General features: G+C 40.1%; 2 protein-coding genes across 3 annotated transcripts; both read left to right on the top strand.

Moving 5' to 3' along the window:
* Positions 1–418: 418 nt before the first annotated feature.
* Positions 419–8227, top strand: ppil3 (peptidylprolyl isomerase (cyclophilin)-like 3). 2 transcript variants are annotated; one of them, XR_011035012.1, is made up of 7 exons: positions 419–479; positions 710–784; positions 967–1060; positions 1170–1237; positions 1332–1450; positions 1621–2705; positions 8097–8227. XR_011035012.1 is itself a non-coding variant. In XM_068310483.1 (6 exons), exons 1-6 carry the CDS (start codon positions 477–479, stop codon positions 1745–1747), a joined length of 486 nt encoding a protein of 161 aa, XP_068166584.1. In that variant the 5' UTR covers positions 419–476; the 3' UTR covers positions 1748–4067. The 2 variants fall into 2 exon arrangements, 1 of the variants encoding a protein (XP_068166584.1); XM_068310483.1 differs by lacking the exon at positions 8097–8227 and having other exon boundaries at positions 1621–4067.
* On the top strand, positions 4856–12397 carry LOC137592175 (uncharacterized). Its single transcript, XM_068310126.1, has 9 exons — positions 4856–5283; positions 5414–5765; positions 8318–8488; positions 9785–9963; positions 10338–10431; positions 10509–10578; positions 10676–10712; positions 10898–10961; positions 12233–12397. Exons 1-9 carry the CDS (start codon positions 4856–4858, stop codon positions 12389–12391), a joined length of 1554 nt encoding a protein of 517 aa, XP_068166227.1. The 3' UTR covers positions 12392–12397.
* The last annotated feature ends 1175 nt before the right edge of the window (positions 12398–13572 follow it).

Below are 13572 nucleotides of genomic sequence, written 5' to 3'. Positions count from 1 at the left end.
TGTTTTTATTTTTGTGAATCACTTCTCTGTTTTGTTTTAGTGTCGTGTTTGGGGACCTCGTCACATCATAGGACCCATGTTAGTTTGTAGCCTTGGTTGTAATATTAATGGGAAGTTATAAAAACTATTATGTTATATAACATCAATCGTTCTATTCTATGGAATTATGCAAACCCATGGCCCCTGTGAAATTAGAAATGAAACGTTCTCCAGTCCCATTCAGTTTGTAGTCTGAAATTTGAATTGTGTCCACATAGTTTCTACTGCTTTATGCGAATGTAGCAAATTCTTAATTTTCATAAATACATACTTCAATAATAATAATAATATCAGAATAAACAAACCTATGTCACTCTACTTATGCTACATGCCGTTTACAAAATTAATGCAAACGTAAGCGGAACCGTTTGCCCTGTGGCAAGTGTTTCGAGTCGAACATGTTTCTTTGACACCATTTCGCAGGAGCGACGTTCAAAATGGTAAATATGAACTTAGATGTGCTCTAAGCATATAAAAAAAATAAACATTTTTTGAAAATGTTATATTAGTATTAAATAGTAATAATATTTAACGTGACTATGTTATAAACACTAGAAAGACTTAATTCGTAATTTTGCCTTTCGAGTTACAGCTGAGCTAAGTGGCAAACCATAATGAACTGGATTTCAAAAGAAACATCATTTATGTCTGTTCTTTGTAAAACTTGCAGGCTGTTACCCTTCACACGGAACTTGGAGAAATTAAAATTGAATTGTTTTGTGAGCGTACCCCGAAAGCATGTGAGGTGAGTCAACCACGATCCGCTAAGCTAAGGTGCTACTTCGATGTTACATCGCAAGTATACGACAAGCACGATAAAGTTTGACACGTTTGGCTTGAGAAAATAATGCCGCTGTATTTTTGGAAGATATATGTTTGTATTGTTCCAAAACAAGGTATACCCAAACGTATTTTTCCGCTTTTTAGAACTTCCTCGCTTTGTGTGCCAGTGGATACTATAATGGCTGCATCTTTCACCGAAATATTAAAGGGTTCATGGTTCAAACTGGAGATCCTACAGGTATGGGAGTTGTTTCTTCTGATGCTTCTCAACATAAATGTTTTAAAATATTTCAGTCTTTCCTCACTGTAGCTTCCCTAGTCCTCTATATTTCTATCAAATCTTTCAGGCACAGGCAAAGGAGGAGCAGGTATATGGGGCCGTAAATTTGAAGATGAGTACAGTGAGCACCTTAAAGTGAGGACATACCAACGTTGTATTATGAATGATGTTTCACCTACTATGGCATCATGTCATGATCTAATATTGCCACTGTTTTCATTTCTTCCAGCATAATGTCAGAGGTGTGGTCTCAATGGCAAACAATGGTCCCAACACTAATGGCTCCCAATTTTTCATCACATATGCCAAACAGCCCCACCTGGACATGAAGTACACAGTGTTTGGAAAGTATGCAACATTTACAGACAAATGGGTGTTTGGTTGGAATAATGATAGAAATAAAAAGAATAGCACCTAAAGCCATTTGTCTCTACAAATGACAGTGGAGAATGTGCTCTGTAATCACAGATTACTTAATTGCATTTGCTCACTTTATTTTCTGTTGTTGTTTTTTGTAGGGTTATAGACGGCCTGGAAACATTGGATGAACTGGAAAAACTGCCCGTCAATGAAAAAACATTCCGGCCACTGACTGAATCCCGGATAAAAGATGTGACCATTCATGCTAACCCCTTTGCTGTATAGATAACTACTGTATTGTCTTTTAATGTGCAGCTATTTTAACACAGAAGTCATCTTGATATTTCCAAAAAGTCACTTGATACAGTTTATGTGAATAACTTGTCAGAGGCAACAAATAAGAGTGACAGCCTCTGTACAACAAAGAACATAACCCTAACCCATGACTGTGTAAAATAAAAATATAAAATATTTTTGAACAAACTTTCTCTTTAATACCTCCATAATCTTGTCGAGAATTTAAATGCCATTTGTCACATGTTTTCCTGTGCAGGTAGTTGTGCCAGAATGTGCTTCTAAATCAAATTGAAGGGGGAACTGCTTTGTAGTTTCTAGTTATGTATTACTGTGAATGTGACTGTGGGTTTCTATATTGGTCAACTCTTTGCAGTAACAATGTGGTTCAAAATACATATTTGTATAACAATGCTGTACATATTGTTTTTCCTGTCTTTAATGGCAGTTGTAAATAGTCTGTCAGTTGAAATCTTTGCAGCTAATGTGGTCAGATGCCTGTTTCTCAAAGGACACCCAGAAAAGGTCATTAATTCCAAAGCCAGATATGAATGAGCCTAATTCAGTTTGCTCATTAGATCTGAATGTTATCTTTAAGCAGCCTCAGAGGTCAAACATGGATCATATCAAGTGGAGCAAACAGCTGTAGTTTAGGATAAGCAGCGATGTTTATTACAATCAAATTGATGAATAATAGGAAAAATTGAAACACCCTGACACCGAACAGATGTAATACAGCTACCACAAACACAGTGAGAAAGACTATTTAAAATGCAAACAGGAACTCAAATGTAAAGGGTCACATGATGTCTGCTTTAATAATGTGTTCCTGTTTACAGAAGTGGTGCAGCTTCATATCAATCCTGCAGCTCTTTACTACTTGGCTCCTCTCTCTGCAGCTCCTCTCTTACTCTTCTGTGGATAACAGAGGAAAATCATCTGAACATGAGTATGTTATGTTATATCTCTTTATTCTAATTATCTTAATCTTGGAATTCTGCTCAATATTGAAACATTATTTCTATGTATAGTGACTCACCGGCTTGTGACAATAAATTATCACTTTTGCACTTGTACTGGTTAAATATTAAGATAGCTAATATGTATGAAAACTTGATAGTTTATGTCCTAAAAGTTAATTGTTTAAAATCATATAACTATACATGCGTAAGTCTATATGTTTTAATTACATCCCGCTTCAAAGCAGTGATGTATTGTAATTGTCAGTGTCGGTGTGTTCATCTGTCTGTCCGTTTGTACGTCCACCAAATATCTTCGCAACCGTTGCAGATAGAAAGATGAAACAAAAAGCACATTACTCGGGCAGCAAAGGGGATGAAAATGAGGTGATGACCTTGACCTTGACAAAACCAGGTCAAGCTCAATTTTCAACTTTTGCACACTCAGTAACTGGATAAGATAGAAAAATGAGGGAGAAGGCCAGTGTGAGTAAGACCGTAGACCAAAGCCAGTGCTTTGATCAATGACAGTTGGTCAGAACACTAGCTTTCATCTTTGTTCTATGCAAGTAGGTTAGGATAAAATTTTGGGTTCAGAGGTGTCACGGGATGTTGCAGTCTGTGACTGCATTGGTTCTTTTTTTATAATGGTATACTTCCATTTCATTTTTTTTTTTTAAATGGTTGTGGACTGGTTGTACTCATTGAAGTCAAGTAAAGTAAAAGTAATATTCATCTCTGTTGTCACTGGTCAGTGTTTGGGAACTCGAGTTGAACTAGAACTTGGGCTCAGCCTGATAATTCTCCTGCATCTGACCAGGCTAGTTTTTGATGTGTTTCCATTGTAACTGATCCCACACTATTTTGAATGTGCCTTATTGAACTGAAGTAGGTGAAAATAAGACAGTCGAACCAGAATAAACCTGGATTATTTGATATAATTGCTTCATGGAATAGGTCCCTGGTTTTATCATTATTTAAACTATTTTTGTCCACATATATGGACATATTTGACGGTTGCTACTTCAAATGTAATGATACTACAATGATGTTTTGAGTAAATGCAGATGAAGTCAGATGAAGTACAAGATGTGCCTGCAGTGTATGTGGAAACTCAATTTGAAAGCTTTTACTAATTACAAAATAAGAAATGCAGCAGAAATACAGCTTTAAAGTTAACATTGTGGTGTGTGGTTTAGTGTTGCTTCTGGGTATTTTTTACACTTGTTTTACTTGTTCAAATCTATAACAAACTAACAGCCACACAAAAAGTAATGTGTCATGTTTATTTCTTGGTGTGGACAAATACTGTAGACCCATGATTTTCAACCATTAAAAGAACCTTAATTAGATTTGAGGAAATGCAGTCTTGTTTTGTCAGTATGTATTAGTAGTATCATATTTGGTTGCAGGAAGTGTGAGGTGAGCGAGCTTTAAGATGATTTTTATCAAGGTCATAATATGAAATTTTAGCTGTATATCCTGCCTTACCAGCATTATTTCCCAGGTTAGCACTGTGATAAAGTGTCTCATTTTAATTAGCAGCATAGATGCACATGGCCCAGTAGTCCCTCTTACTTCGATCAAAACCTGTCTTAGTGTCAAACTTGCTGCTCTCTCTCTCTCTGAGAAGAGGAAGGCGTGTGTTAGTGTCTCTGCACATTTATTCACTCTATTTCTTACTTTTTTATGAATTTCTGAAAGTTTTTGTGTACCAAAATTTAACCATGGTCACGTTTTGGGAGTTTGTGAAAGAAATAGATGGGAGTGTGGCGTCCAAGTACATATTCACTCGATCATATTTTGCTTTTTTTGTATACGTGCTTCTTCACTTTCACTTAGTGACGGTTACCTCGAAGTTGCGTTGTTTGTGAGACTTTTGTGGAGATTTAGGAGGCACTGTTGTAGCCCCGAGATGCGTTATCGCAGAGGAGAAAGCAGCTCTGGCGAACTTCACACGGCAGCATGGGATAAAGTTAACACCCCACCACAACTGCTTGGTGGTGGAGCTGTTATTAGTGGTGGAACAGCAGGTCGGTTTCGACAGCGTTAAACATCCTCCTGAATGAACAAAGCAGTGGTAATTTTTCTTGACAAAATTGAAAAGGTGCACCAGGTGATTGTGAGGGGGGTGGTGATTATGAATACCTTCATCCACATCCTCCACCTGGCAAGCCCGATTAAAACGGTGATCATATCAAACGCACCGCCATACCTCAGAGACGAGCTCCTGGAGAAGGGCCTGTCGCGACATGGTCGGCTCCTGGGTCCTATCAATATGTTCTCGGTCGGAAATACCACTCAGGCATGTTACGTCTTCCGGAGACAAATTACGATGATCCCTAATCGGTCTGATGAAGACCTGAATTTGACGCTTAGGTTTAAAATTGATAACTATGACTACACGGTTTATATCACCAGTGAGGGTATGACATGTCTGAAGTGCGGATGGGAGGGACATCTCATGTGTAACTGTCCAAAGGGAGAGGATGAGCGCTGGCTGATGGTTTCCACGGGGCAGGCGGCTGCGCCTGTGGGGGTACGGGCGGCATCCGGTGCTGCCGCCTTGTGAGTTTCCAACGCCTTTACTCACTAGGTCACCAATTGCCAACCCAGAACCACAGAATAACATGAAGGATACAGGTGACAATGCAAAGGTTAAACAACCGGGGGCCACAATCCCTCTGGTGTCTTCCAGTACTGCGGTCCTCATTTCACAATCGCAGCCTTGTGAGTTTCCAGCTCCACCCATCACGGAATCACCGGGCATCAACCCAGAGGTCACAGGTGACGGCTCAAAGGTTAAACCTTCACCGGCCATCAACCCGGAACAACAGAATAACACAGAGGTTGAGGGGGCCGGAGATACACCCGCCAGGATGGTTAAACAGTCGCCAGCCGCCAACCCAGAGCTACAGAATAGCACGCAGGACATGGATAACAGCACAAAGGAAGGACAGAGTGATTTGGTGAAGGCTGAGGGGGCCAGAGAGACAGCCGCCAGGGTGGTAGAATCTCTGCTGGAGAAGGACGAGGAGGATGATGATATTGTGATAAATGAGGAATTATTGAAGATAGCTCTTAAAAGGGAAAACACTAACACAAGACTGAATAAAGCAAAGAAAATTGCTAAAGAAACACCTGAGACACCTCCTGATACAAGTAGCTCTGTGAACAAAAATGACAACAGTCTGAAAGATGCCGTAACAGAAAAATATGGTTCGCAAAAGACAAAAAAAATTCTGCAAGACATAAAAGATTTGTGGGCAAAAGTAGGAAAACTTTCTCCTGACCTCAACATGTTTCTGGATAGTGTAAATTTTTATATGAAAAGTAAAACAAGAAGTGGTGAGTCAGATTTTACAGACCAACAGTTTTATATATTGAAAAAACTAAGGAAAAAAGTAAAAGACATGATTGTAGAAGAGGTGATTGTGGAGAACGCATAATTGTTTTTTGTTTTTTTATTTTCTTAATTTTGTCTGGTTTTTTTTGTTTGATAAATGTGAAAAGGTTAGATGTTTATTTGTTCAGAAAATGCACAGTGTTATTGAAAATCCTCTTTACGTGAGTCTCTTGTGGATTTTGTGTCATCGTGATTATTTTGTAATTTGACTTTCATGAATAAATGTGTTGTTATAATTAAATCTCTCTTTCTGTCGCTGTGTGTGTGTGTGTGTGTGTGTGTGTGTGTGTGTGTGTGTGTGTGTGTGTGTGTGTGTGTGTGTGTGTGTGTGTGTGTGTGTGTGTGTGTGTGTGTGTGTGTGTGTGTGTGTGTGTGTGTGTGTGTGTGTGTGTGTGTGTGTGTGTGTGTGAGGTGGGTGAGACAGCCCATGCCATGTCTTGTTCATACATTTGGAAAACAATGTTCACTTACTTTGAATTATTTTACTGCCTGCACTTCCTTGTCAGCAGGTGTGAAAGGTGTCACTGCCTGACATCATATAGAGGGTTCACCCGTCTACTCTGCCTGTTATCTAAAGATATTTTATCTATATCAACAGTGCTTCCCTTGTAATGTATTGTCATTGCTGGTTGTGAAAAGAGGGGTAAAGATTATGAGTGGTACTTGAATATGAGCAGAAGAGAGTGGAGCTGTGACCAAATGATCATTTCATAAGTCGGATGGCAATCTGTCAAGCAAATACCTTGGCAGAAAATTCCTGGATGTATCCCCTGATTCTGATACACATCAAAATGTAATTGGCTTCTTTTCTGGCCCGTCCCTCTACCAGGAAACTAAAACACACTGCTACAGGCAGGCAGTCTAAATGCATTTTATTTTCTCACTTTACTGGGAAGGAAAAAAAATTGTCAGACCCCTGGAAGATAAAGATTTTGAGCATTTAAATTTTCTACACAGACCAAGTACTACAGGGCCATATATATATATATATATATATATATATATATATATATATATATATATATATATATATATATATATATTCTGTAATATACTGATAACACTGAAGGTAATAAATTTTGCATTATAGTAGTTACATTTAGAGGAAAATAAAGGGGAAAATGTAATTCTCATTTACATGATGTGGCTGTATCTATGTCCAAATCTGTACTGTTAGTTCTTTGAGTTCGTTTTGTTTTTGTTTTTTTTACAATTGTGTTTTCTATTTCTCCCCTGCCTGTTTGTACTTGTAAAGCTGTACTCACTGGATGCTTACAGGGTATAGCATTCATCCTCACTTCCTCACAGCAACAAACTGTTTGCTCCCATACCTCTTCCACTTTTGGTGAATAGAGGATATTCTATTAAGATGTGCCATCAGGCCTGTATGGGTTTTGTCATGTATCATTGTACATGATGACTTGACTGGCCGGGACTTGCTTAGTGTTCCATTTTTGTGAAGGTGTGTTAAGGGCTGAAAGTCTGAACATACTCACAGTGGCATACTCAAGGTTTGGTTTGGTTGGGCCTACATAGCAGGATATTTCAGTGCTCATGATAAACCTTCCATTGAGTCTAAAAGAGCTAACCTTTCAGGTCATATTCGGTAGAAACTTCAGCAAAAATTCCAATAAAGATAAGCAATTTGTTAGACTTAAATTGACATTAAAAATTTTTCCAAATTATGAAATTTCACCTATAAAGTATAACTTAAGAACTTTATATTAGAAAAATGTTTGAAGAAGAGTGATGTGATTTACAATTTGTTCATGTTTTTCACAATATCTTAATAATTTTAATGAAATGGGAGTCCTCGATAAGCTGTTTTAAAATGTCCAGAAACACCAAACAAGAAAAACGTTCACTAAAACTGACACTTTTGTTGTTGTTGTTGTTGTTGTTGTTGTTGTTATTGCTGCATAAATGTAATCATTTTGTGCCAGCTAATTTACATAATCATCATATCATTCCAAAGCGACATACAGAGGATTTCGTTGGGGTCTACAAAGAGCACTCTTCCTGTTAAATGAACTTCATATGCAGAAGTATGAAACACGTCGCTACGTCATCACTGGTCAACCATACATTGAGGGCAGAATGTCATCAGATGATGCTTTTAAGGCAAGTTTGCTGTTCTAAATAATAATGAACACAGTATTTGATAATCTTTTGATAAACTGAGTGTTTATTTTCTAGGTGTCCTCCCTGAGGGGAAAAGTCGCTTTGATTACCGGGGCCAGTTCGGGTATCGGAGCCGGTACCAGCATCCTATTTGCCAAACTGGGAGCCTTGTTGGCTCTGAATGGCCGTGACATGAAAAACCTCAACAAAGTGTCCAAACAGTGCACCGACTGTGGAGCTGCAGAGGTGACCCTTATGCTGACGTTCTCGTTCCGTTAACTACATCAATTAAATTAGGTTTTTCCAATTGACATGGACTTATACTTGTAAATAAATAAATGTAAATACATGTAAACACATGTAGGTGTAGATCAAGTGTCAGTTTCTGACCCTGTCTTACAATTTCATGCAAAAATATGTGTATTAGGTCCATCCATCCATCTTCAACTGCTTATCTGGGGCCGGGTCGCGGGGGCAACAGTCTCAGGAGGGATGCCCAAAGTTCCCTTTCCCCAGACACCTCTTCCAGCTCCTCTGGGGGGATCCCGAAGCGTTCCCAGACCAGCCAAGAAACATAGTCCCTCCAGCATGCCCTAGGTCTTCCCCGAGGTCTCCTCTCGGCAGGACATGCCCGGAACACCTCCACAGGGAGGCGTCCAGGAACCATCTGGAACCGATGCCCAAGCCACCTCTGGGGCTATAAGCAAGCCCACACCAGCCCGTCCCTCACCTTTGGCAACACCAGAAAAGTGGAGAGTCAAGCCCCTCTCAAGTGTCTGGGTGTCAGAGTCCAAGCTGTGGGTGGAGGTGAGCTGACTATATCTCAACCTCCCTCACAAGCTCTGGCTCCTTTCCCCCCAGTGAGTTGACATTCCATGTCCCTACAAGTAGACTCTTATCTGGGGATTGGGTCGTCGAGCCCCATTCTGACGATTGCCACCCAATTCACACTGCACCCGTCCCCTACGGATTCTTCGGCGGGTGGTGAGTCCACTGGAGGTTTGGCACGCGTTGTCCTTCCAGGCTGAGCCCGGCCGGGTCCCGTGGGCAGAGGCCCGGCCACCAGGCGCTCATATACGAGCCCCAGTCCTGGGCCTGGCTCCAGGGTGGGGCCCTGGTTACACTATACCGGGCGACGTCATGGTCCTTGATGTTTTTCTTGCCATAGGGGTTTTAGTACTGCTCTTCATCTGGCCCGTCACCCAGGACCTGTTTGCAAATGGAGACGCTTGCGGGAGCATAAAGCCCCTGACAACATAGCTCCTGGGATCATTCGGGCTCTCAAACTCCCCCACCACGATAAGGTGGCAGCTCTCGGGAGTTGTTGTGTCATATGGGTTATTAAAATATTTCATTTTGCTCATAAACCTAAAATATAACTGGGCTTGAATACTTTTGCTTCTGTAACTTTATTTGTTAACATATACAAGTACATTTAAAAGCATGCATTCGTACTTTATCATCTAAAGGTTATGGCTGTGAAAGAATTGCTAAAGCCTTGTAACTTGTCAGAACCTAATGAAGGATTTCGATTTTGTCCAGCCTTTGCTCGTTTCTGGAAACCTCAATGACGAGGAGACTGTGAAGAAGACCGTGGAACAAACAATCGCTCACTATGGCCGACTGGATGTCTTGGTCAACTGTGCTGGTACCCTGACCGTGGGTTCTATTGAGACAACAGACCTTGCTCAGTATGACAAGACCATGAATACCAATGTCAGGTAGGATTGCTCCTGTGTGTTCTCATCATGTGTCTATTGGTTAATGTGAGGGGACATGATGCCAAACCAGAAACGCTTGTGTCCACACTTGATATTCACTGTTGATTGTTTTTCTAGTTATTTTAAGTAGTGTGTCTCATATTTTGTGAAGGAAGTCGAGGTAGTTCAGAAGTGATTACTGAAAGTATTTATTAATTTAATATTATTTTTTTATATTATTATTATATTATGTTGCTCTATTTAGCTGCTATGGTTTTACTACTACTTCTATGTCTTTAAAGCTTGTTTCTGTAAGAATGGCAGATTCTCCAAATTTTATTAGGGATACATAAAATATTATTCTGTTTGTTTGTTTGTTTGTTTCTCTCTCATAGATCTGTGTATCACCTGACTCATCTCTGCGTGCCCCATTTGATCAAGACTAAAGGATCTATAGTCAATGTTTCCAGCATCACTGGACAGAGATCCGTGGGTATAATGAAGCTGAACACAAATTCTGTACTACATAATTTTAGGAATTATGATGCACTGCTTTGTTTCCATAGTTCTCAAATATGCTGGCCTATTGCATGTCCAAGTCTGCCATTGATCAGTTCACACGCTGCGTTGCACTTGGTGAGTTTCTCCTCATAGTGGGCATGTGTCTGAAATGTATGATTAGCATTATAAGTAACATAAAAATAATATAAATAACATGACTTTTCCATTTCAGAACTGGCAAGTAAGCAAGTCAGAGTGAACTCTGTCTGGTAAGTGTTTTAATAAGAAGTCTTATCTTCAGTAGCTGACCGCACTAATTTTTTTAATGCATTCATAGTCAATATAAAATATATTAGTTTGGGTTCTTTTGTTGCTGGTGTGAATTTTTTTTTTCACAACTGATCATTTGTGTCATAAAATTAATTCTATCCTTGTTCCTGCCGCCTCTCCTCAGCCCAGGTGTGATTGTGACAAAGCTCCACAAGAGAGCAGGACAAGATGATGAGCAGTACGCCAAGGTATCGCTTTCACATTTCTTTTTTTCTTCTTTTCCTTTCGGCTTTTCTCTTCAGGGGTCACCACGTCGAATCAGTTGCCTCCATCCAACCCTGTCCTTTGCATCCTCTTCTCTCACACCAACTACCTTCATGTCCTCCCTCATTACATCTGTAAACCTCCTCTTTGGTCTTCCTCTAGGCCTCCTGCCTGGCAGTTCAAAACTCAGAATCCTTCTACCAATATATTCACTATCTCTCCTCTGGACCTGTCCAAACCATCTCAGTCTGGCCTCTCTGACTTTATCTCCAAAACCTCTAACATGTGCTGTCCCTCTGATGTACTCATTCCTGATCCTATCCTTCCTGGTCACTCCCAGAGAGAACCTCAGCATCTTCATCTCTGATACCTCCAGCTCTGTCTCCTGTCTTTTCCTCAGTGACACTGTCTCTAGACCAAACAACATTGCTGGTCTCACCACAGTTTTGTACACCTTTCCTTTCATTTTAGCTGAAACTCTTCTATCACACATCACACCTGACACTTTCACTTTCACATTTAAACTTCTAATAATCTGCCATCTATGGTTGTGCTTAATGCAGAAATAAGACAACATGCTGATTGCAATGCCATATCTCCATTTCACTGGAAACATACTTAAAAGATTCTAAGTGTGCCTGGATCCTGGGTGTCATCTACTCAGGATCAACTAAACGTGGCTTTCTTTAAGCTTTCGCCACACACAGTTCACCTGCTGTTGTGAATGTAGAGTCAGGGTGAAACAGGTTTAAAATACAAAGTTTTTTCGGGTTACTTTTTAAAATACACTACTGACAAAGTCAACCTAGCAGACACAAGAGACAGTAACACAGGCAGAAGTGCTATGTGGAAAAGTTATTCTATGGGAAGTACTGAATAGACTCAAACATCATGAACCCCTTTTCCATCTTACACAAGAATCATGTTTTCTATTTACCTTTTTTATATTCAATTTTGATTGATTTTTTTTTGTCCTACAAAAATCGTATACTAAGTATTAATATAGAAGTAATACTAAGTTCTATTTTACTTAATTAAATGTACTAAGATACAGGCCTGAAAATGTGTAAAATTGTGATGTATTCTGATCTGTATGACACTACCTGTAGTATATTAGATTCTACATTTCAGTTATACCATACAGCTACAGTGGCCTATATCATCAAGCTATAGTGCATCACAGTCTGAGTGTGTGAACCATTGAATGAAGGCAAGTGAGAACTATATTTTTTGTGTCGTATTCTTTTCCTGCCAGTATCTTGTCCACTGTAAGCAGACACATGCCCTCGGTCGACCAGGGGAGGTGGATGAGGTGGCCCAGAGCATCGCCTTTCTGGCATCCGATGCAGCCAGCTTTATTACTGGAGTCAATCTGTCCATTGATGGGGGCCGGCATGCCATGTGCCCAATATAAAATCATGTACACTAAAATACAGTAGTCTAAGAATAAAGGGATTTCACCCTCAGAAATTATTAAATTATTTGTGTGTTTATTCTCCACATCACCACAAACACTGACCAGGGAGGAATCACAAGTTGTGTCTTCAAGAACAGTTTTTTACCCGTATAAATTCATTTTAATTTCTCACTCTGCTACAGAAAAAAAAGAGAAAAAAACTGAATGCTACTCATAAAATGATTCAGACATTTATTTTCTCACCATGGATATAGGAGGAGGATATTAGAATGAATGGAATGGAATTCATCAATCTATCACATTTCATTTTTGCAACATATCTGACAAACTGAAATACTTCTATACAACACATTCCCCACACAACCATTAAGTTCCGAATTAAACTTAATGCGTACTGCTCCATGAACTGGAGAGCCCATTATTTTATTTTTTTAAGAATCTGAAAATTGCATGTCATTTATCAAGAATTGAAATTAACATGAAATATGTAATTTTTCTTCACACTCTTCCGACTCGATTCTTCCTGTGTAAATAATCTCTACAGACCAAATACTGTAAATGTAAGGTCGTGCATATCTTTACACTCTATACACTCTTTTGCATGTGGTTACATTTTTGGGTTAGTCATGCACATAGTTGAATACGGGCCCCTGAACACAACATACTAGGGGCCTGTAGGCATGCAGTTAGTAACAACACATTACACAGGAAACAGTAGGGGGAGGCAGAGTGACGGGTCACGCACGGGGGTCGCGACCAAACAAGCAGCTTGTAGGGGGGACGGCGCCTTGCTCAGGGGTGCCTCGGCAGTGGCTGGGAAGTGAGCTCCCACCTTCAGCTCACACTCCAGGGGATGTCCTGGTGGGAGCGGGATTCGAGCCACCGATGGCTAGGCGATCCGTCTTCAAGACGTCTGCTCTACCGCTGAGCCACTGCCGCCCCATAGGACAAGAGGATGAGTTTTGTATGGAATTGTATACAGAACACTTTCTTTGCATTCACACCCGATGAGTAATAGTTCATACCCAGCAGTTGTAACTGGGTATGAGAGGCTCCAGGAGGTTGCCTGCATGAATCCTCTCCCCTGTCCAGTCTTCGAAGCTCACAGCCCTGGGTGGAGACTCTAGAGAGGGTCCTTTCTGCCCACACGGGTATATTGAGAAAGAGAACCAGTGACG

This window comes from Antennarius striatus, chromosome 3 (genome assembly GCF_040054535.1).
Source record: "Antennarius striatus isolate MH-2024 chromosome 3, ASM4005453v1, whole genome shotgun sequence".
NCBI classification, from domain to species: domain Eukaryota; kingdom Metazoa; phylum Chordata; class Actinopteri; order Lophiiformes; family Antennariidae; genus Antennarius; species Antennarius striatus.
Note: the sequence above shows the minus strand (reverse complement) of the source record. Positions and strands in the feature narration are given on the sequence as shown.

Coding starts and splice junctions, on each gene's coding strand:
- ppil3 (XM_068310483.1), top strand. Junction 785..966: donor GTACCCCGAAAGCATGTGAG/GTGAGTCAACCA, acceptor TCCGCTTTTTAG/AACTTCCTCGCTTTGTGTGC. Junction 1,238..1,331: donor AGTACAGTGAGCACCTTAAA/GTGAGGACATAC, acceptor CATTTCTTCCAG/CATAATGTCAGAGGTGTGGT.
- LOC137592175 (XM_068310126.1), top strand. CDS start 4,856: ATGAATACCTTCATCCACATCCTCCACCTGGCAAGCCCGATTAAAACG. Junction 9,964..10,337: donor ACCATGAATACCAATGTCAG/GTAGGATTGCTC, acceptor TCTCTCTCATAG/ATCTGTGTATCACCTGACTC. Junction 10,579..10,675: donor CACACGCTGCGTTGCACTTG/GTGAGTTTCTCC, acceptor TTTCCATTTCAG/AACTGGCAAGTAAGCAAGTC.